General features: G+C 45.2%; 1 protein-coding gene across 7 annotated transcripts in view; it reads left to right on the top strand.

Moving 5' to 3' along the window:
- PDE1C (phosphodiesterase 1C) overlaps positions 1-22,774 on the top strand; it is a 609,477-nt gene that overhangs the window by 72,119 nt on the left and 514,584 nt on the right. For all 7 annotated transcript variants that reach the window (XR_014834316.1, XM_085005901.1, XM_085005902.1 and 4 more), the window contains exon 2: positions 13,753-13,839. Coding sequence is in view for 4 of the 7 variants with exons in the window: in XM_021079206.2 (XP_020934865.2) it covers positions 13,753-13,839 (87 nt within the window). In the remaining 3 variants the exon portion in view is untranslated. The remainder of the gene's footprint in view (positions 1-13,752; positions 13,840-22,774) is intronic.

Consider the following 22,774-nt stretch of genomic DNA (forward strand, 5'->3'; position numbering starts at 1 on the left):
AAGGCCAGGGATCGAACCCGCATCTTCATGGATTTTAGTCGGATTCATTTCTGTTACACCACAATGGAAACTCCTATCATTACATTTTTAATGTTCATTATACAAATGTGCCCTACTTTATTTCACTAATATCCTAGTATTCAATTAAAATAAGTTCATTTTATAATCAGAAATGTAGTCAAAATGTTAGTGGAATTATGTTAAAAAATAAAGGTCAGGAAAAATTTTTTTCTTTGTCTGTGCTCACGGCAGGGGTCAAATCTTTCCCACAGCAGTAACCAGAGCCATAGCAGTGACAATGCCAGATCCTTTACCTGCTGAGACACTAGAGAACTCCCAGAAAATTTTTTTTTAGTTTTTTATTTTTTCTGTTATAGTTGATTTACATTGTTCTTTCAATTTCTGCTGTACAGCAAAGTGACCCAGTCATACACATATATACACATTCTTTTTCTCACGTTATCCTCCGTCATGTTCTGAAAAAAATTCTTTTAAAGGACATATTATATATTTAGTTACCCCCCAATTAAGGACTTTTATTTAGATAGCTGCAGTTGTAGTTATTCTTTCTCAGTAATTGTGTATTGTCGCTGGAGGTAGTTTAGTTTTACTGGAAGAAATTTGCTTAAAATACGAAATTTGAGTGAATTTATTCTTATGACTTTTATTTTTGACCATCTTTTCATTGAATTATTAATTGGTGGCATATTTTATTTTTAGGTTTTTCGTGTGTGTACCTGAAAACATGTCTGTTCCATGAACTCAAATTTAAGGTTCCAGTACTCTTCCTCCTTGTCTTTGCTTTTTTCTTTCTGACATGACAGGGCCTGGCGTATTTTGAAACATTCTTTGGAAATGTCTATGAAGCAAGTTCAAAAGACATGAACTTTTGTCTTCGTTAAATTATGGAGAAAAGAGAATTTTAATGTGTTTACTTTAAAATGAATAGAATTGCAAGAGAAACTATCTGCTATGTTATTGCAACTGTCTAGCATTTGTTAAAGGGCTTAGTACGTGGCAGCCACTTTCCTGTAAATTATTTCATTTAATTCTCACTCTAGCCTCACAATTTTGGTAGTTTTTCCTCCATTTTATATGAGCAGAAACTGAGTCAAAGGGGTTGCATCACTGTCCAGGGGCACACTGATACGTGGTGGGCTCCAAAGCATGGGTTTTCTTTTTCATTACACAGTACAGTTTTTGGATGACCAGCACAGCTCCTCAGATCGCTTTTGGATTCTTTAATGGGCAGTCAGAGGCAAGGAGCAGGCACACACAGACTGGTTGTGATGGTTGAATAATCAGACTCATTTTGTGGGACTCATTCCCGCTGTTTGTCATCACACACCTACATTATGTACAGTAAGGTCCTTGTGGGTAGATGGGCATGCACTTATATATACATGTACAAAAGCCTGCCCTGAAAGGGATGCACTGATGCCTTTGGAAACCTCCAAAATACAGCCCAGTCCTATAGCCAGAACACGAGTCGGCAGCCAAATGCTGTAGTAACAGTACATCAAGGCCAAAAACTTGAGAAATGCTCAGAAAATTAATACTCAAAAATAAAATATTTTACTATTTATTACAACTTTTTAAAAATCCTTATTCTTTTAACGTGGCACTTGTCACTGATTGGCTATGACCTTGATTTACCTTGACTGTGCTTTTGGTTATTTATTGCAGCGTATCACCTTTGCCTGTCATTGGCAAACCCTCTTCCTAGATGCTTTGAAGAGTACGTTTTTATTGATGTGTAACACAAATATGTTTCAACAGAGACAAATCACAAGGTATATAGGTTGAGTGATTTTCGTGAAATGGACTTGCCCGTGTAGCTGACACTCAGATTGAGAAAAGGAATGTTAAAAAGAAAAAGAAAAAGAATATTTTCAGCATCAGAGAAACCTCCTCATACCCAGTCTTAATTATCATCATGCCTCCCTCCCTGAAGGCTTCCACTCTCCTGACTTTTATCACCAGCTTTCTCTGTTTTTGAACTTCATATAAGTTAAGTCATAGAAAATATACCATTTTGTATTTGGTTTCATTTTTCAGCATTATTTTGTGAGATTCATCCAGGTTATTGCAACACTTGTTTATTCAGTTTGATTTCTGCACAGCATTCCTTTGTCTGAATGTGTCACAATTGATTTTAGCCATTTTCTCACAGTAGACTTTTGATTTCTGCTGAGTTTTTGGCTATTAGGAATAGTGCCCCTAAAAACATTCTCATACCGTATCTTCTGACACAAATATATATTTCGCTGGATATGTGCCTAGGAGTGGATCGCTGGGTTATAGAGTAGAGACATGTTTCAACTTTTGTAGATAACTGCCGAATGCTTTTTTCCAAAGTCATCGTACTAATTTAAGTTCTCTTAATAATATATGCGAGATTTAGCTGCTCTGGATCTTTGCCAGCAATTGGTATTAGTCCTTTTCATTTTAGCTGTTTGGTGGGTAGGCTCATTAAGGTTTTACTCTGTGTTTCTCTAATAACTGAGGAAGTTGAGTACCTTTTCATATGTTTGTTGGCAATTGGGATATCCTTTTTTGTGAAATACCTGTTCAGATCTCTTGCCCATTTTCTTTCTTTTTTTTTTTTCCTGTCTTTTTGTCTTTTCTAGGGCCGCACTTGCAGCATATGGAGGTTCCCAGGCTATGCCTATGCCACAGCCACAGCAACGCTGGATCCTTAACCCACTGAGCGAGGCCAGGGATTGAACATGCAACCTCATGGTTCCTAGTCGGATTCGTTAACCACTGCGCCACAACGGGAACTCCTCCTGCCCATTTTGTATTCGTTTAGTGTGTTTTTCTTACTGATTGTAGGAATTCTTTATATGTCTATCTCCTAGGTGGTGTAGTGGCTGGAGGCAGTGTGTAAGTCCTGGCATCCTGGAGGGTGTGGTATAGACGGAGGGGTGGGCTGTGGAGGTGGTGGGGCAGGAAGAACAGAAAGGGAGGTTGAGGCACTCGACTAAAACCCTGTTTGCCTCTCCTTTCAGCCCTGACATGGGAAAGGTATCTTAAGTAGTAGTACCTTTAGTAGTAGTACCTTGGTAGCTCTGTGCTTCAGCAGCGGGTAGGCTGGCGCCACCTCTTGGCCTATGAATCTGGGTGTTGAAGCCCTATTGCCTGGGAATCCATACAGGATTCTAAACTCACAATATCAGATGATCTTGTCCAGTCCCAAATTTGGGTGTTGCTTCCTCACCTCTTCTCCAAGTCCTCGCCTCTCCACTCCCATCAAGTACTGGCAATTCTACGTCCAAAATATGCCTCCAGTCGAATCCCTCCACTTGTACCACCAGCATCTGGGTCAAGGCACATCACCCTTCCCCTAGGCCAATGAGAGGGCTTCCAGACGGACCTCCAGCTGCCACTGGGAACTGTTTTAAAACAGAAGTTGAACCGGTCCTTGGAGTTCTTTATTCTCCCTGCTCTTATCCCTTATACCCCCTATTCCTTCCCTCATAGCTCTATCACAATTGGGAATTACATCTTTCTTTCTGCCTTTGTTTTCATACCTGTCTTTTCCATTGCTCTATTAATGCCATGAAGGGATCAGGCTTACTTTGTATGCCAGTGCGTCTTAATAGCTGTGGCACTCGAACGTGAGAGATTGAATTAACACCTCACGTCACATCTGAATCAAGTCCCCAGTGCCGCTTTCAGGTGGGCATCCGACCTCTTCTGGATACTTCAAGGGATGGGACCTCTCACTACCTCTGAGGCCTCCTGTCCTTATTTGAAAGGAAAGCAACATACCTATCTTTAGTGTTTAAAGAGGAGGCAAAGTGTGGAAAGGGAAGGAAGGCTGAGGTCTTGGCAAGACCGGAAATGGGAAAATCATCCCAAGGCACCACTGTCCTTGCTTAATTGTTTAAGTTGGAAAACTCCTCTTAATTAGCAGATGAAGTTTTGGCTCTTGGCTCAAATTTACCTCCCACCCATAATGTTACCAGCGAACATAGTGCACTTCTGTTCTTGGGGCAAAACAAGCTTGGGACAGGGGTTGATCCTGTCCCCGTGTCCTGCCTCTGACGTCTCCCAGAGGGCCAGAGTGGAACACATTTGGAGCCCCCTGGGGCTCCAAATTGGGCCCCACTCTTCTCTCGGTGGCCCAAGGTCATGGCAGGGAGATAGACATCCAGATGCATCCCCAGAAAGAGACCAGACTGCAGTTTGAAATTCCAGCTGTATTGAGGCTGTGTCCCCAGTGTTTAGCTAGTCTATTAAGTAGGAATCTAACCCTGTCATGATCTCAATTAATTTGACGCTTTCCCCAATTCCCTTTAGATGGCCTGCACTCAGCAGGGTGGGTTCATGAGCAATTTTAAATCCAACAAAGGAACGGTCCTCCCTTGTATTCCCACAATTCACAGCCAGGGTGAAATCTCTCCGTGTAGCTGAACAAGGCCTTGGACTCAGAAAGAGCTGGGTTCTAGCTTGATCCAGTCCCTTACCAAGTGGGGGCCCGGACATTCACTTACCTCCCTGAGCCTCAACATCATCTGCCAAATGGAGCTAATTCTTACCCCCGAGGCCATTGTGACGATCAAGTAAGTTGTGGAAAGTACCCAGCACTGCGGCTAGTACAGGGCAGATGTCCTGCATGAGATCATTCTTTTTCTAAACAAAGTCCCTTGTCTTCTGGGAAAGATGGTCATGTATGGCTTCTGAATCTATTTGGTTTCCCTGGGAGCTACTGCCTTTAGTCTTTTTATTTTATTTTATTTTTTGGACTTTTTGCCTTTTTGCCATTTCTTGGGCTGCTCCTGTGGCATATGGAGGTTCCCAGGCTAGGGGTCGAATCGGAGCTATAGCTGCCAGCCTACACCACAGCCACAGCAATGCGGGATCTGAGCCAAATTTGCAACCTACAACACAGCTCAGGGCAACACCGGATCCTTCACCCACTAAGCAAGGCCAGGGATCGAACCCGCAACTTCATGGTTCCTAGTCAGATTCATCAACCACTGAGCCACAACGGGAACTCCTTTTTTTTTTTTTTTTTTTTTAGGGCCACACCCAAAGCATATGGAGGTTCTCAGACTAGGAGACTAATCGGAGCTGTAGCCACCGGCCTACGCCAGAGCCACAGCAACGCCAGATCCAAGCCACACCTTCGACCTACACCACAGCTCACAGCAATGCAGGATCCTTAACCCACTGAGTGAGGCCAGGAATTGAACCCGCAACCTCATGGTTCCTAGTTGAATCCATTTCTGCTGTGCCACGACAGGAACTCCACTACTACCTTTAGTCTTGATTCCAGAGCAGTATGTACAGAATTGCTGTACTGTGAGGTTACTGCCAGGCTCCTTTGTATCTGTGATGGGGAGACAAGGGCAGGGTGTGGAAGCCGATTGGAGTGAATGAGCTGGAAAGAGGCCCAAAGCCTGAAGCTTTTAATAATCTGTTTCCAGGTGATCCCTTTGTGGCGCAGAGGAAATGAATCCCACAAGGAACCATGAGGTTGTGGGTTTCATCCCTGGCCTCGATCAGTGGGTTAAGGATCCGGCATTGCCGTGAGCTGTGGTGTAGGTCGCAGACGCAGCTCGGATCTGGTGTTGCTGTGGCTGTGGTGTAGGCTGGCAGCTACAGCTCCGATTCAACCCCTAGCCTGGGAACCTCCATAGGCTGCGGGTGTGGCCCTAAAAGGACAAAAGCCAAAAAAAAAAAAAAAAAACCCAAAAAAACCCACAGTCTATCTCCGGGTCATTCCCACCAGTTATGGGCATAGCGAACTTTAATCCCTTTCCCACTCCCAGTGCTGGCCTGGGTCATTAGAATCCCCCCAATGCCTTACTTTATTCAGTCATTCTAGACCTGGGCTCAGTGAGCCCTTTGAACAACACCGACAATAAAGGAAAAAAGAAAGAGCAAAGATTTAGAGGAGACCCACTGGCTCTTCCTGGGTAGCAGAAGTATGAATGCTTATTGTTTTTCTCATCCATTGCCTGAATTTTGTAAATGATAATTTATTAGCATTATTATCAGAACCCCCACTTTTCTGAATTAAAATACTGGGCAAATTAAGTTAAATGCTGCTCTACCTCTGACGTAAGGGTAAACCTATGTAAAGTGGTCAGAACACAGAGCAGGAGGCCCAAGGCATCTCACAGTCATCCATACTCATCCGCTGAGAGGGAACACTCTGTCGCTGAGTATATGGGACATATAGTCCATTGATAGTAGTTGCTCAGTGAACTACTAAAAGTGATGGATGAATAGTGCTTCTCCTTTGATGATCTCAGAACATTTTGCTATATTTTCCTATAAGAATTGTCTGCTTAGCTTAGATCCCCCCACATAGGGATACTATTTTTTACATTAACCAGTTGATAGCAATTTATTGAGTTCCTATTATGCGCCAGGTACTGGGTATGCAATAGTGACCAAGAGAGTCATGTCCTTGCTGCCATGGATCTCATAAGCTAGTGGAGAAGATAAGATGTGGTCAAGGAAATAAAGAAATAAGATATAGGAGTTCCCTGGTGGCCTAGTGGTTAAGGATCCGGCCTTGTCACTGCTGTGGCTTGGGTTGCTGCTGTGGCATGGGTTCGACCTCAGGTCTGGAAATTTCCACATGCAGTGGGCATGGCCAAAAAAAGAGAAATAAGCTGTACAGATGTGTAGGTGCCGCAGGGGAAGTAAACCCATGATGGGGAAGTCAGGTAGGAGTTCCCACCTGGGGAAGTGACATGTACCTTGAGATCTGAAGGATTAAAGCAAGAAGTTGGGGTGGGGGATGAGAGCAGGGTTGTGCTCCAGGCAGAGATGCTCAGGTGGGAGAGAGCTTGGCCTCTTCAAGGCTGGTGTGCCTGGAGCACAGTGAAAGACAGGGAGTGTGGTTGGGATGAGAAGTCAGACTGGTGGGTAGAAGCCAGATCATGCAGGGACTTGGAGGCTGTGCTTATGCATTTGGATTTCTTCTGAGCATAGTGGGACCTTGCACTTTTTCTCGAAAACCGATTTTACCTGTATTTTTTTTTTCCTTCTCTGTTTTTGGCAATTCTATCTTTCCAGTTGCTCAGGCCAAAAACTTTGGAGTTATTCTTGACTCCCTTTTTTCCCCCTCAGACCACACTGTCCCCACCGGAAAATCCAGCTGCCTCCTCCTGTAAATTATAATAGAACCTCACCACTCCTCCCCATCTCTCCTCCTCCACCCTAACCCAAGCCACCTTCATCTGTAGTCCAAGGTGTTGCACCCACTTCCCAGCAGTCTGGGTTAAGAATGCTGTCGGATTATTTTCCTCTGTGGTCAAAACCTTCCAGTGTTTCCCCATCTCAGAACGAAAGCACACTGTCTTACCATCGTGCAGTCTGGTCCTTCCCTTGTTACCTCTCTGATCCTGAATACAAAGCCCGTGGCTAAAATCCTGGAAGGGGAATCAGTGGCTCTAACCATTTTCTCATTCAGTCATTTCATCCACAAAGAGTTACTAAGAGCCTGCTATGTGCCAGACACTTTTCTGGGTGCTTGGGACATGCTGGTGACAAATCACACAAAAAGTCTCTGCTTCCTGGAACTTACATAGCAAATCAGTAAGTTCCATACTTTGTTAGAAGGAAATAAGTGTTGGGGAAAGAGTAGTCAGAGGAAGGAAAAATCCAGAGTCTTGGCTGGGGGGAGATGGTGGTTTTAAAGAAGGTGGCCTTGTTGAGAAGGTGGTATCTGAGCAAAGCCTTGTGGGAGCAGAGGGAATTAGCCCTGCAGATGAGAGAGGTGACGGGGTCTTCGGGCAGCGGCCATACTGTAAGTGGAGCAATGGCTGCTCCCTCCAGGGTGATGCTGCCTGCAGCTGCCATGTTGTTTATGCTCCCCACTGCCAAGGGGTGGTCGTGGTGGTCCTGGTTAAGCCAAATAACTTGGGTCAGAACAATGAGCTCTCCATGTAGCCTGGATGACAGTATGCTTATCAGATCTCTACTTCCTTTAGAATCAGATTCCCAAGGTGGATTCTGAGCAGTAGTTCTCAAGAAAAAGATTCTGTGGGCAAAAGATTCCGTGTTCCACATTTATTAAGCTTATTTATTTGTGGAATCCTTTTTTAATGGAACTTGTAGCCAAATTCCATAGAACTACAATCTGTCGATGGAATTCCAAGATTCTATAGACATACTGGAACCAACCAATCTGGAAAATTTGATTGGGTTCACACTGGGAGCAAAGTACTTGGAGGAGCTGAAAAACAAGGCCAGTTGGTAGGGTGACTGGGGTCCTTCAACCAGGAAAGTCTGGATAGTTATGAGATTAAAATGCTTGGAGATGGGGAGTTCTCTTGTGGTACAGAGAGCTAAGGATCTGGCATTGTCACTGCAGTAGCTTGGATTGCTGCTGTGGCGTGGGTTTGATCCCTGGCCCGGGAACTTCCACATGCCATGGCTTAAAAAAAAAAAAAAAGGTTGGGGGTAGATCTAGGGTAAATAATCATTAATCAAACATTTATTCAGTGTTTCCCTTCTTATGGCGTGGTACGTGCTGAGAGATGGCACACTTTCTGTAAAGAACCAGATAGTAAGCATTTTAGGTTCTGTGGGCCATATGGTAGTGTGAAAGAAGCCATAGACATACGTTAATGAAGGAGTAGGGCTGTGTTACAATGAAACTTTGTTTATGGATACTGAGATTTGAATTTCATGTAATTTCCACGTATCATAAAATATTATTTTTCTTTTGATATTTTTCCAGCTTTCAAAAGCTGTGAACACCATTCTTGGCTTGCATAGCCTGTAAAAGCAGGTGGTGGGCCAGATTTGGCCCACTGGTTTGCCAACATCATATGCTATGTGTCTGCAGGAGCCCCCAGCCTAGTGGGAGACATCTGCATGGATAATTACAGTGTGTTGTGAAACGGGCTGTGGTAGAGCTCAGCGAGGATGCTCTGAGAGCCCAGAGGAGGAGCTGGGAGGGACTTGGATGGGTTAGGAGGCACTCTGAATTTTCCCCTTTATCTTCAAGACCTGGTTGGATGGTTCCTGACCAAACTCAAGTGTTTCCTATTCTGACAGGGCATCTCTTTCCCTCAAGTCCTGGTCCTGACTCTCAGTGCTCACCTTGAGTCTTCTTTCTGGTGCTCCTATTTCCTCCTGGTTCCCTGACTTGTTTCTGCAGCTTGTATCCCCATATTCCCCAGTTTACTTTGGGGACCTTATCTTTTGAGTCCTGTCCTGGCTGCTGCAGCCTTCTAGAGATTGAGCATGCACTTGCTCCCTCCTGAGTACCCTCGGCCCCTCTCCTTCAGGGGTGGTGTTTCCCTCCCATCTCTGACATGCCCTGCAGGAGCTTGATATAGTGATGCCCTGGTGCCAGCTCCAGTCAGCTCATGAGACCCCAAGGTACATATCTCCTTCCAAATGACCTCAGCGATGCCTGATTGGTAGCTTGAAACCTGCTATGGTGGAAGTATTTACACCATAGAAATTGGCAAAGGACATCTACACATCAGAGCCATTACCGCCCTGGAGAACTGGTTTACTGCACAGCACTCTTCATACACCCAGGCAAAAGTACTTTTTTTTGAATATTACACAACTCTATTCATTGACTTATAGAATGATAAAGCTAGGAAAAATTTGGACTTAGCTGTAATGTTAATTATTAAGCTGTTGAAAATGCCTGGAATATGTCCTGCCTTCTGTACCTTCCTGACACATTCCTATGGGGCTCTCCTGGTCTTCATTGGTCCTCCTTCCTCCATGTGCTCAATCATATCACTCTTTTTTTTTTTGTCTTTTTGCCTTTTCTAGGGCCGCTTCTGGCAGCATATGGAGGTTCCCAGGCTAGGGGTCAAATCAGAGCTGTAGCCACCGGCCTACACCACAGCCACAGCAACGCCAGATCCGAGCCAAGTCTGCGACCTACACTACAGCTCACGGCAATGCTGAATCCTTAACCCACTGAGCAAGGCGAGGGATCGAACCTGCAACCTCATGGTTCCCAGTTGGATTTGTTAACCACTGCACCACGACTGGAACTCCCATATCACACTTTTGTGTCATCTTCTGATTCCAGGTGTGTCTTTCATTCAACTGTGTGGAATGTGGGTCTGGAGATGCAGCTATAGAGTAATGATTAATCACCTGAGCTCGGCATTCCCGTGTGGCTCAGTGGTTAACAAACCTGACTAGTATCCATTAGGACGTGGGTTCAATCCCTGGCCTCCTTCAGTGGGTTAAGGATCCTGTGTTGCTGTGGCTGTGGTGTAGGCTGGCAGCTGCAGCTCCTATTTGACCCCTAGCTTGGGAACTTCCATATGTCGTGACTGCAGCCCTAAAAAAAAAAAATCAAAATCACCTGAGCTCCAGAGCCAGGCTCCCTGGGTCCAAATTCTGATTCTGTCACTTATAATCTGAGTAACCCTGAGCAAGTTAATAAGTAACTCAGTTTATTTCATCTGTAGAATTGGGATAATATAGGACCTTCCTCCTAGAAGGCAAGGATTACATAATTTCATATCCACAAAAGCACTTAGAACCACATCTGCCTTTGGTAAGCATTGGTAATTCAGCTATTATTAATAATCATTTTGCTTTCAATTCCCATCTATTATCTGGCACATGTTGTGTGGCACATACTTAATACCTTTAATATATATGTTAAATGCTAAATATATGAGCAAAAGTGCAAATTGAGGTGGAGAAGGGAGTGAGCCTCATAGGCTGAAGGAAGGGGATTTGAACAACTGATTGAGGTTTGCACTAGGGCTGAAGGGTTGCTTGAATGTGGATAGATGGGAGAGTTAATGGTTAATTCAGCTGACACTGCAAAAGGTAGGCCATTTGGTAAATATAGAAACTGAATGTGAAAAATAATTAGCATTAAGCTGATTTCATCTCAAGTTAGTAGCAGACCTGCTATCAAAATTCCATTTCTCTCCTCCCTAGTGTCTGCTGAGGTGTTACTAAGTGTTTTGCTTTAGGAATATAATAGGTTTTAATTATTGAATGATGCGCTTGACGAGAAAGCAGGAAGAAGTCAGGAGGGCTCTGTCACCCGGGGGGGCATTAATTTTATGCATTCCGGAGAAATTAACATAATATGGTGACATTTCCACAGAATCCAAAGGTAATTTTATAACGACTGAGAGCCTGTGACCCCTTGATTATTCCTGCTCTCGAATCCATTGTCACTTCATCTTTCGTGGATTGTTTTTCCTTTCAGAACTCTCCTGTGCTGTCTTCTGGCAAATCAAAGCCAAGCAAATAATGCCTGGCTCTGTCCCCTGATTGTGCTAGAAGAAAGGCTGGTTCCTTAAAGAAAGGAGTGGGATTAATTTTCTTAGGACTGGCGCAGTGATCGAGATTGACGTAATTCTTTTTGAGGTTTTTATTCCTTTGTCATTGAGCAGTTGTTCTTCAGCTGATAAGTAGATCAGAGCAAGGAGATGAGGCCGGCTGTAGATAAAGAATCAGGACTGTTGTGAAACTGATCCTCAGCCCCCCTGCCCCTCCAAAATTCACAGCCTCTGCGGCAAGTCAGCTCTGGTTTGAATCAGGACTCTGTCATTTTGCAGGGAGCGATCTAGGGTCTGGGAGGCATCTTTTATTTTGAGCCTCACTCTTCTCTTCTCTAAGCAGGGATTATGACAGCTGCCTGGCGTCACTGTAGGTTTCAGTGAGATGGAGCTCTGTGGTGACACTATGAGGTGGAGCCGGGGACTTAGTAGATGCTCAGAAATGCTTCTTCTGTCACATTCCAAAGTTTCTTTCTCGCAGAAAGTGTTATATGAATGATGGGATTTTCCTTAGACATATGTATTCTTTTTTTTGTCTTTTGTCCTTTTAGGGCCGCACCTGCGGCATATGGAGGTTCCCAGTCTAGGGGTCTAATCAGAGATACACCTGCCGGCCTACGCCAGAGCCATGGCAGCGCCAGATCCGAGCCACGTCTGCGACCTACATCACAGATCACAGCAGTGCTGCATCCTTAACCCACTGAGCGAGGCCAGGAATCGAACCCGCAACCTTGTGGTTCCTAGTTAGATTCGTTTCTGCTACGCCATGACGGGAACTCCCCTTAGACATATTTAAATTGATAGGGATGTATGAAAATTAACATCCAGATGAAACATCTATTGTGTGAATGTGTACAGGACTATGGATGTACCGGTTTGTGTGTGTTTGCTCTTGGAGGGCAGGCACGTACAAGTATGACACTATTTCTAGAATAGTTCCTTGCAGGCTACCTTCAGCGCCACCTCTTTCTTCTCTTCCATCAAGAAAGCGAATCCAGGAGTTCCTGTTGTGGCTCAGCAGGCTAAGAACCCAACACATTGTCTGCGAGGATGTGAGTTTGATCCCTGACCTCGCTCAGTGGGTTAAGGCTTCGGCATTGCTGCAGGCTGTGGTGTAGGTCATAGATATAGCTCAGATCCGATATTGCTGTGGCTGTGGCATAGGCCTGCAGCTGCAGCTCCTATTCGACCCCTAGCCCAGGAACTTCCATATGCTGCAGGTGTGGCTGTAAAAAGGAAAAAAAAAAAAAAAGAAAAGAAAGCAAATCCATTAACTATGAGGAAATAGAAAGAAGTAACTGGTTGGAAAATGCATTGGACAAGAAAAACCCATTCAGTTCTTACAAAATTTGCTATTTGCGACATACATGATACTTGAAATTCATGACACAGAAGCAATTGTCATTCTCAAAACATACTATACATTAGGTGGTGTCAGTGAAACTCAGACTTTTGTGAATTTTATAAAATGTCATTATAGACAAGGGTTTGGTGAGTCAATGATCTGTCAGTTAGCAGGCTGAAGATTCACTCTTTGTGCAATTATCATTTATGGAATTCACTTAAAATCACAAGCCGGTTGAATTTTGGACAGGACTCTGTGTCCAAGGCCATGGCATTCTGGATGGTCTTTTACCTACCCTGTTCATTTGGATTTGGGGATAATACAGTGTACAATTGCGCTTTATTTATCTATGTTCAGGAAGCACAAAACTATACAAAACAGAGGAAATACCTTGTCATTATAAGATAGGTGCAATTAAACCCATCCTAAGAAAAATTTCTCTAGGAGTGTTTTCGCTTTAGAATGGGCGTCTTAACTTTTCAGCCTTCATACCCAGAGGGGCGGCCGTGGGGAGGAAGAAAGTTCTCCAGACTATGTTCAGATCCTGACTTTGTCTCTTAATGAACCCCGTGAACTTGGGCATTTTACTCAGCCTCTCTGAGTTTGTTTTTCCACTTGAGAAATGGGAGTCATGATTACTCACAGAGTTGTGGCACAGGACATTCTGTAGTGAAGTTTGTCCGAATTTTCTATTCCTGCCTCCTTTGGACCAGTGCTCTCAGGATGCAGGAATATTTGCCTCCTACAAAATGATTTGTGGGGGATCATTCCAAAGGTCTGGAGGAGGCTCCTCTCACTTTCCCAACTGGTCCTTTTGCAGGGTTGGTTTGCCCATTGCCCAGATGGCTCCATCCCCCTTCACGTGCTGGCTGGAGAGCTAGGAGTCAACAGCACTCAAGGGGGCAGATGCCATCACCTGGAGAGTGAGAAAAGAAAAGGGGCCCGTGACAGAGCAGCAGTGTTAACAGAGCAGAGGAGAGTTGGAAGGCCAGCCAGGAGGGAGCTGCGCATGGGAGTGCAGGAGGACCCACAGTCGAGAGTGGAGGCAGCGGGACCTGTCGGCTGCATCAGACACCCCAGAGAGGTCCCTGAGGATGCGCCCCCCTGGCTGTCCTCAGGTGCCTGACAGGACATGTTTTTTTTCTTTGCTGATAGAGGCAGGAGCCAGGAGGACAGTGGTGGAAGAGGCATGGCCCAGCCCAGGGGAAACCGTGGAGAAACTTGAAGACGCAGGAGAGCAAGGTAAGCCCCACTGGACACAAATGACTGGGCTCAGAATCCTTCAAATGCTCTTCTGTCCTCTCCTCTTGCAGCAGCTTAAGGGAACACAGGAGTGACGAGTACTATCAGTTCCAGTGAAAAGATGGAAAAACCGGGACTTAGTGCTAATGCTGTGCTCAGCCATGGTGGAGCTGGGGTTTGAATCCAGCTCTCCTGAATCTCAGTCCTGAGCCATTCACACTGAACCGGCCGCATCTTTTGGGAGTTTCCTAAGCATTTCCCAGAGCAGCAGCGCAGCGCTTCGTGCAGAGATCTTGGCCGCACAGTAGGAAGAAGTCCTGCACCCTGGAGGATCTTGGCCATGCTCCAGGATGCAGGACTCCGCCAGTTTCTCTCTGCAGGAAAATATCTAAGCAAGTGCCATCCGTCTTGGTTAATCACTTCATGATTTCTAGCCATTACGACTGTGCCTGTGCTCACTCCCCTTCACCCTGGTCACTTCTGCCAGATTAGAGGGGGTCCCTTTGTCCTGGTGAGAAGAGATCACCCGGCAGCCCTTAAAAGGTGCTTGGAGTCCCGTGAACGCAAGGCGCTGCCTTGCGTTGTGGGGACAGTGGCCTGCCAGGCGAGAGCCTGTGTTTTCCAGAGGGAGGTTGTGTTTTCCAGGGGGAGGTTCCCAGTGCTGTGGGCTGCGGCAGTCTGGGGGATGTTGCACAGAGGGCTCCCATGAGACTCGGGAAAGACTTTTTATCATACTCAGAAGGGCATTTGATTGGGATTCCTAGCATTCCCACACTAGCGCTAGGCATGGGGTCCTCCAGTCTGTTGGATGTTGACAGTCATGGGGTCTCCTAGTGCCATTTTCCCTGCTATGTATGTGAAAATTAAGGTTTTTAAAGGAACTTAGAAGCGTTCAGCGTTTTTAAACAACTTTAGAAACTGTTGTGAAGCGTTGGAAATAACATGGGCTGTCAGAGTTCTGGTGCCAGGACTGTGCCAAGTTGTGAAGGCAGCCTGTCGCTAGGAACGTCTGTAGTTATGCCGTCTCTGACACTGTCCCTTTATCTCTGACTTCTCACCCTTCCCGGTTTACTACTGTGCAGAAGGGCCCCGATATGCATAAGGTGTGAAAACAGAGTAGCAGTGACACGATAGCAGCCGCTGCTATTTGTCAAGTGGTTACAGTGTGCTAGATGCGGCTCTGAGCACCTTTCCGTGCGAAGCCATTTAGTCCTCACGGCGGTCCTATGAGGAAACCGAGGGAGAGCCTAAGGGCGTACAGCCAGTTAGGGCAGCGCCAGGATTTGACCTTGGCAGGTCAGCTGCGGAACTTGTGCTGTTCATTGGGATGTTTTATTGCATTAACATGAGTTGTGGATAGGATAAAAATGACCTGAGTATGATTAGGGTGAAAATAACACCAACAGAGTTTACAAAAACCAAACCAGACCAAAACCCTATCACTTTTGCTCATGCCTTTTTATCACTCTTATCTCAAAAAAAAAAAAAAAAAAAAAAAGAACTGGTGTTAATGTTACCTCCTCCAGGAAATTGTAGGCTGGACTAATGGCCTTCATGCTGGCTCCCCCCACCTCCTGGACTTCCCTCTGTCTGTACATCATGTTAGATGATCGTCTGTTCACTTGTGGGTTGGCCCATCTAGATGGGGAGCTGTCTGAAGGCAGGGATGATGAGCCAGAGTCTGGCAGGTAGATTTCGGAGCTTGGGTGCTGGGCCTCTGGGTACTCCTGACCTTTGTCCCCTTCCTCTCTTCCCTCCCACTCCTCTGAGGCAGCTGGCTCTCCCTCCTATCTTCCCAGGAGAGTCCTTGTTGAATGGTTTCTAGGGTCCATCTGGGTGTCAGGGAGGCAGTTCTCGAAGGGGCCGCTGACTTTGCGTGACTCATCTTCATGATGCTTGGGGTTTTCTCACTTGCTTTTGTATAACAGGAAGCTGAATGTGGTCACTGCTGGGGGCCTGGCCAGTGTTGTGGATGGGAACCAGGACCACATGAGATGCTTGGGGGATGGGCTGGGGAAGAAGCCTCCTCTCCCAGGGATAGAAACCTCAAGGGCAGCTCAAGGGCACAGTTCTGAATTCCAGGTGGAGCACTGGAAAGAATAGGGCCTATGCTGTGGGCTCTAACTAGCACCTGTCTCCTCCCTGTTTATTTATTTCTTTGGACTTGATTAAAAGAAGGAGGTTGAAAAAGTAAGAGTGGGTGGAAAGGCCACTGAGTGGGAGTGTCTGGAACTGTATACCATCTGAGAAGATGGAGACAAGCAGCCTAGTTTCATAGACGGAGGCCTGGGGAGGAGTCAGATTGGTCCCCATTTAGATCTTTTATCCACCTTGCTGCAGCTGACTTCAGTTTCTTTCTTCCTTTCTTTCTTTCTTTTTCCCTCTTTCATTTCTTTCTTTCTTTCTTTCTTTCTTTCTTTCTTTCTTTCTTTCTTTCTTTCTTTCTCTCTCTCTCTCTCTCTCTCTTTGCTGTACCTGTGGCACATGGAAGTTCCCAGGCTAGGGGTTGGATCAGAGCTGCAGCTGCTAGCCTACACAGACACAGCAACAGCAGATCTGAGCCATTTCTGTGACCTACACCGCAGCTCATGGCAACGCTGGATCCTTAACCCACTGAGCAGGGCCAGGGATCGAACCTGCATCCTCATGGATACTATTCGGATTCGTTTCCGCTGAGCCACAACAGGAATTCCCTGACCTCGGTTTCTTAATCTCTGAAATGGGAATTGTTATGAGGGCTCTGATTCTGTAGGTGAAAGGGTCCAGCACAGCAGTTGAACTACAGGAGGGAACCTCAACAAATATGAGTTGAAAATGAGGATCCCTTGGCTCTTCTTACTTCTTTCACTATAATCACTGAATTAACACCTCATTTTTTTTTTTTTTGTCTTTTTGTCTTTTTGTTGTTGTTGTTGTTGCTGCTATTTCTTGGGCCGCTCCCGCGGCATATGGAGGTTCCCAGGCTAGGGGTCGAATCGGAGCTGTAGCCACCGGCCTACCACCAGAGCCACAGCAACGCGGGATCCGAGCCGCGTCTGCAACCTACACCACAGCTCACAGCAATGCCGGATCGTTAACCCACTGAGCAAGGGCAGGGACCGAACCCGCAACCTCATGGTTCCTAGTCGGATTCGTCAACCACTGCGCCACGACGGGAACTCCAACACCTCATTTTTTGCCCCCTTTCCCTTCTTATTATTTCCAGCATGTGGTCTTGATTTCGACAGTTCAGTTTTCTTTGTGATTTCCTTCAGTTGTCACACATTCTGAGTCAATCCCATAAACGTTTGCTGCGAGCAGGCTCTCTGTCAGTGACGATGCTTTGTGGCTTGGAGGATAGCTTCAGAATCAGGAGAATCAACTAAGTCAAGAGGCCACGCATGAAAAGAGGAAACCAAGTAGCTTCCATTCTCCCGAGTGCCTTTCGTTGGCTTGAGAAGCATTTTGTTAAAAATTCAGTTGCCAAATGTACGTGTGAGAATTTATCACAATGAAAAAAATACCTTTTGGTAACTTAAATACCTGACAAAAGCATCCCAGCATTAAATCATTAATACTCCCACCTGCTGCCAACTATAGCTGCTTTCTTTTATCATGATAATACAGACTGTCTGATTCTCCGGTAGAGTTTTTGGGCAGCAGCGTAATCAACATCTGGAAAAATCTACTTGTGATTTCAGTCATGTTAGTGTAGAGACTTTGTGCTTTCCCCACCTGTGAAGGTTGTTGTATTTCACGATCACAGCTTAGAATTGCCATCACACAAGTCTGTAATCTATTTCTTTTGGTACCAACTTGCCTTATATTGTGAACAAGCTAGTATTTTTTTTTTTTTTTTTTTAAGTACCAGTAAATACAGTGTCACATTACTGATGATGTGGTATCAGGACTTTTCTATTAGATCCTGGTATGATGGAAGAATGAAATCCCTTCTGAGAAGAGGAGCCAAGGGTTTTTAGGCCATGAATATGAACGCTTTTTTACTCATTCAGTGGTCAAGATGGACTGTCTTATTCGTATCATGGAGACTGGTTAGAACACTTCCTTGATTTAGAAGGTTGACATGTTAATTTCCATATTTCTTCCTCTTTTTTTTTTTTTTTTTTCTTTTTAGGTCTGCATGTGTGGCATATGGAAGTTCCCAGGCTAGGGGTTGAATTGGAGCTACAGCTGCCTGCCTACTCCACAGCCACAGCAATGCCAGATCTGAGCCATGCCTGAGACCTACACCACAGTTGCAGCAATGCTCAAACTCAATCCTTAACCCATTGAGTAAGGCCAGGGATCCAACCTGCGTCCTCACAGAGATGACGTTGAGTCCTTAACCTAACTGAACCATGATGGGAACTCTGTACTTTAATATATTTTAAAATCATCACTTTTTAAAATATGAAAAATACAGGAAATAATATAGAGATCCATGTTTGTGTTGACAACTGACTTTTAAAATGTTTTTCTTCAAAAAAAAAAAAAAAATGGAGTTCCCATGGTGGCGCAGTGGTTAACGAATCTGACTGGGAACCATGAGGTTGCAGGTTCGATCCCTGCCCTTGCTCAGTGGGTTAACGATCTGCTGTTGCCGTGAGATGTTGTGTAGGTCGCAGACACGGCTCGGATCCTGCGCTGCTGTGGCTCTGGCGTAGGCCAGCAGCTATAGCTGCGATTCGACCCCTAGCCTGGGAACCTCCATATGCCGCAGGAGTGGCCCAAGAAATGGCAAAAAGACAAAAAAAAATGTTTTTCTTGGAGTTCCCATCGTGGCTCAGTGAAAACGAATCTGACTAGCATCCATGAGGATGCAGGTTTAATCCCTGGCCTTGCTGAGTGGTTTAAAGATCCAGCATTGCTGTGAGCGGTGGTGTCGTTCGCAGACATGGCTCAGATCTGGCGTGGCTGTGGCTGTGGTGTAAATGGGCAGCTACAGCTCTGATTCGACCCTTAAAAAGACAAAAAAATGTTTCTTTTTATTTCTAATTATGGGCATAGTAAAAAATTTGCAGGATACATAAAAGAAGAAACAAAATTCCACCAAGTTTCCTGGGTAGGAGGATAAGCCTGGGCTTGCTGCCTCTGGGAAGCCAAGTTACCTGTAATTCCAGCACCGGAATATAGTCAGTGTACCCATTTTGGTGTGTTTCCTCCCTGGCTTTCTGAAGTGCATTTTTTATATAGTTGTGGCTATATCGTATCCTCATGGATCCTAGTCAGGTTCATGAAGCGCTGAGCCATGAAGGGAACTCCGGCTGCTCTTTTTTCTTAGTTTATCTTTTTTTTTTTTTTTTTGTCTTTTTGCCATTTCTAGGGCTACTCCCACGGTATATGGAGGTTCCCAGGCTAGGGGTCTAATTGGAGCTGTAGCCGCCGGCCTACCACCAGAGCCACAGCAACATGGGATCTGAGCCGCGTCTGCGACCTACACCATGGCTCAGGGCAATGCTGGATCCTTAACCCACTGAGCAAGGCCAGGGATTGAACCTGCAACCTCATGGTTCCTAGTCGGATTCGTTAACCACTGAGCCACGACGGGAACTCCTCTTAGTTTATCTTTATTCTCACTAACAGTGATGTGACATTTTCTCCAAAACGCCAGCATCCTTATCATTATCATCAGCAGCAGGGGTCACATCTAGAGCACAAGGTGTGGGGGGTGTGTGTGTGTGTGTGTGTGTGTGTGTGTGTGTAGCCAGCTGTGTGTATCTGTGTGGGTGTGTGTTTGCTGGTAACAAGGGACATGTTTGATGTCCTGTTTGAAGTGGATCACAAGCTGGAGCAAAGTCCTAGATGAGTTTAGCTGCCAGTGAACAACAGATGGGGAGAGCATCTCTCTATTACAAGTCATTTCAGCACATCGTTGGACCCACTCTGCTGTCAGAAATCCCTTTCGAGATGCCTGTCTGTTCTCTTTGGTTCCAGGGTTCTTGGTGCTCTGATGATTCTGTTGCCAAGGTTGCCACTGAGAGGAGTTACCTTCTCCAGGGATTTCAGAACCACAGTAGGAAGATTTTCTAACTAAATCTATCTCCATAATTCCATTCTTTGCCATTGGAGGGATTGAAATGAGATGCATGCGTGAAATACTTAGCACGGAGCCTGGCACATGGTGGCCGGACCCACGTTAGACCCCTAAGACATCATGCTCCTTTCCCTACATCCAAGTGCAGATGTGTGCTTATTAACCGTGTGGGACTAGCTCCTGCGCAGGTTGTAACCTTGGCTGCTCTGTATTTACTCGAATCCCTTTTCCCCAGAGTCTCATCAAGCATCTTTGATATGACTAATTTTGCTGGTCTACTAAAGATTACTCATCAAATTTCTCCCTGTTATGCCCCTTGCCTCATAACATACTGACATTTTTGTATTTCTACATATTTGTTTTCTAGTTACAGAAAGGAAAAAAAATCCTGTTACAGATGATGCAGTTTTTGACTACTAAATGAATTACACTTTCAGCTTGCTTTCTTGACTTTTTTTTTTGTTTCCTTTATGTGCAAAATCTTTTACGTTTCATTAGATCCCTTTTTTTTTTTTAAATTTTCATTACTCTAGGAGGTGTCTCCAACAAGATATTGCTGCAATTTATGTCTATTCTGCCTTTGTCTTCCTCTGAGTTTTATAGTAACTAGCCTTATGTTTAGGTCTTTAATCCATTTTGAGTTTCATTTTGTGTATGGTGTAAGAGAATGTTATAATTTCATTCTTTTACATGTAGTTGTCCAGTTTTTTGAGCACCATTTATTGAAGAGACTGTTGCATAGTCTTGCCTCCTTTTTTTTTTTAGAGCTGCACCCATGGCATATGGAGGTTCCCAGGCTAGGGGTTGAATTGGAGCTGCAGCTGCCAGCCTACGCTGCAGCCACAGCAATGTCAGATCTGAGCTGCGTCTGTGACCTACACCACAGCTCATGGCAATGCTGTGTCCTTAACCCACTGAGTGAGGCCAGGGATCGAACCTGCACCCTCATGGTTCCTAGTCAGATTCGTTTCCGCTGGGCCATGATGGGGACTCCTAATCTTGCCTCCTTTGTCGTAAATTAATTGACCATAAGTGTGTGGTTTATTTCCGGGCTTTCTATCCTGTTTCACTGATCAACATTTCTGTTTTTGTGCCATACCATACTGTTTTGATGACTGTAGTTTCGTAGTATAGACTAAAGTCAGGGAGCCTGATTCCTCCAGCTTTGTTTTTCTTTTTCAAAATTTTGGCTTGCTTTCTAATGCCAGAGCTATGATGTACTATTAAAACTGTTTATACTCTTAAGTCTTCTGTAAGTGATAATACTAACGTCAGACTGCATGAAAAATAGGCTTTCTTTCTGGGGCAAAGCTTTAATTTACGTCATGGAGGAGAACTCAGGGGCTTTATTTGACTTAAGGTGGAAAGGTTATGGTTCTGATTTGGGGGCAGAATTTTCCCTCAGCCCTTGGCACGCAGGTACTCATTCTGTCTGCACCTGGTGAACTGGAATTTTGGTCAAAACAGTGGAGGAGATAGGGTTTCAAAGAACACATGTTTACCAAACTCACTTTTCTTTCCTGATTTCATTTCCTAGAGCCCCTCTTGCAGTTTGGTGAGGCCGTATGACTAATTTCTGGCTAATGGAATGTAGGAAGAGGGATGTGCTTTCTTCCAGGCTGTTGGAGGAGGTCATCAAGGAGCCGTGACCGCTGGTTGACCTGTGGCTGGACGCAGCAATTGGAGGCTCCTGGTCCTTGGCTGCTTGCCTTCCCCGTGTTCAGAAGCTTCTCCAAGGATACAGCCTTAAGATAGAAATGTAGTGTTGAGGCTCTCTGGATAGTATATGTGATGAACCCTGTTAAGTCCTGTATCTAAATTTCTAAGAGGTAGCAGGTGTGTGCAGAAACTTACTCATCTCACGGCCGCCCAAGACAAGTCTGGTAAGAAAATTCCCTTGTTTATTAAACTTGCCGCCCACCAGTCTGGAGTGGTCTGCCTCTTTCTTCAGTCTCTCCCTGTCCTCTGCATTTTGGGCTTTGTAATAAGCAAGAAGTAAGCCTTTATTGTGGCATCAGGCCACTGAGACTTTGGGTTTTTATTATAGAAATTAGCTACACCAGGAGTTCCCGTCGTGGCGCAGTGGTTAACGAATCCGACTAGGAACCATGAGGTTGCAGGTTCGGTCCCCGCCCTTGCTCAGTGGGTTAACGATCCGGCGTTGCCGTGAGCTGTGGTGTAGGTTGCAGATGCGGCTTGGATCCCGTGTTGCTGTGGCTCTGGCGTAGGCCAATGACTACAGCTCCAATTCAACCCTAGCCTGGGAACCTCCATATGCCGAGGGAGCGGTCCAAGAAATAGCAACAACAACAACAAAAGACAAAAAAAAAAAAAAAAAGGAAATTAGCTACACCAACTAATACAGGATACAGATAAATAATACAGATAAATATTAGTTCAATAAATATTAGTGCTTTTTTTCCTCTTGGTCCCCAGGAAGCACAGAATGTCAGAACCTTCTCAAGGTGGTCTGAACTGCGACGAGTTGATAGGGTATGTCTCAGGAAAGCCCTTGAGGAAAAGGAATCAGGCAGGAAAGCCAAATACATTGCCCGTGGCACATTGTGTGGTTTGCAGGGAAGACACAGCCTTGGAACATCATAGTGGAAACAGTTTGGAAACAGATCAGGACTGTTGGGATGAATGCTGCAAACTGGTTCTCATCCTTGGCTTCTCACTAGAATAATAAGACCAATGCTTAGCCCCCAGTCCCATTCAAGACCAGTGAATCAGAATCTGTTCTGGCGATCCTTGATAACTGTATGATGGGCTGGTTCCACACACGAGTTCAGCATGCTGTTGTTGTTGAGAACCACTGCTGGCAACAGTATTGAAGCATCCGTGCCTCATCTTTCCTGGGCAGTAGGTCCTCATGTGAGGCATACTCGGATGACCCAAAGGGACCGAGATAATATGGCCTGC

This window comes from Sus scrofa, chromosome 18, assembly GCF_054392235.1.
Source record: "Sus scrofa isolate SSC_HxYL_T2T_F1_AM1 chromosome 18, Sscrofa_HxYL_maternal_Yorkshire_Landrace_v2.0, whole genome shotgun sequence".
NCBI lineage: Eukaryota > Metazoa > Chordata > Mammalia > Artiodactyla > Suidae > Sus > Sus scrofa.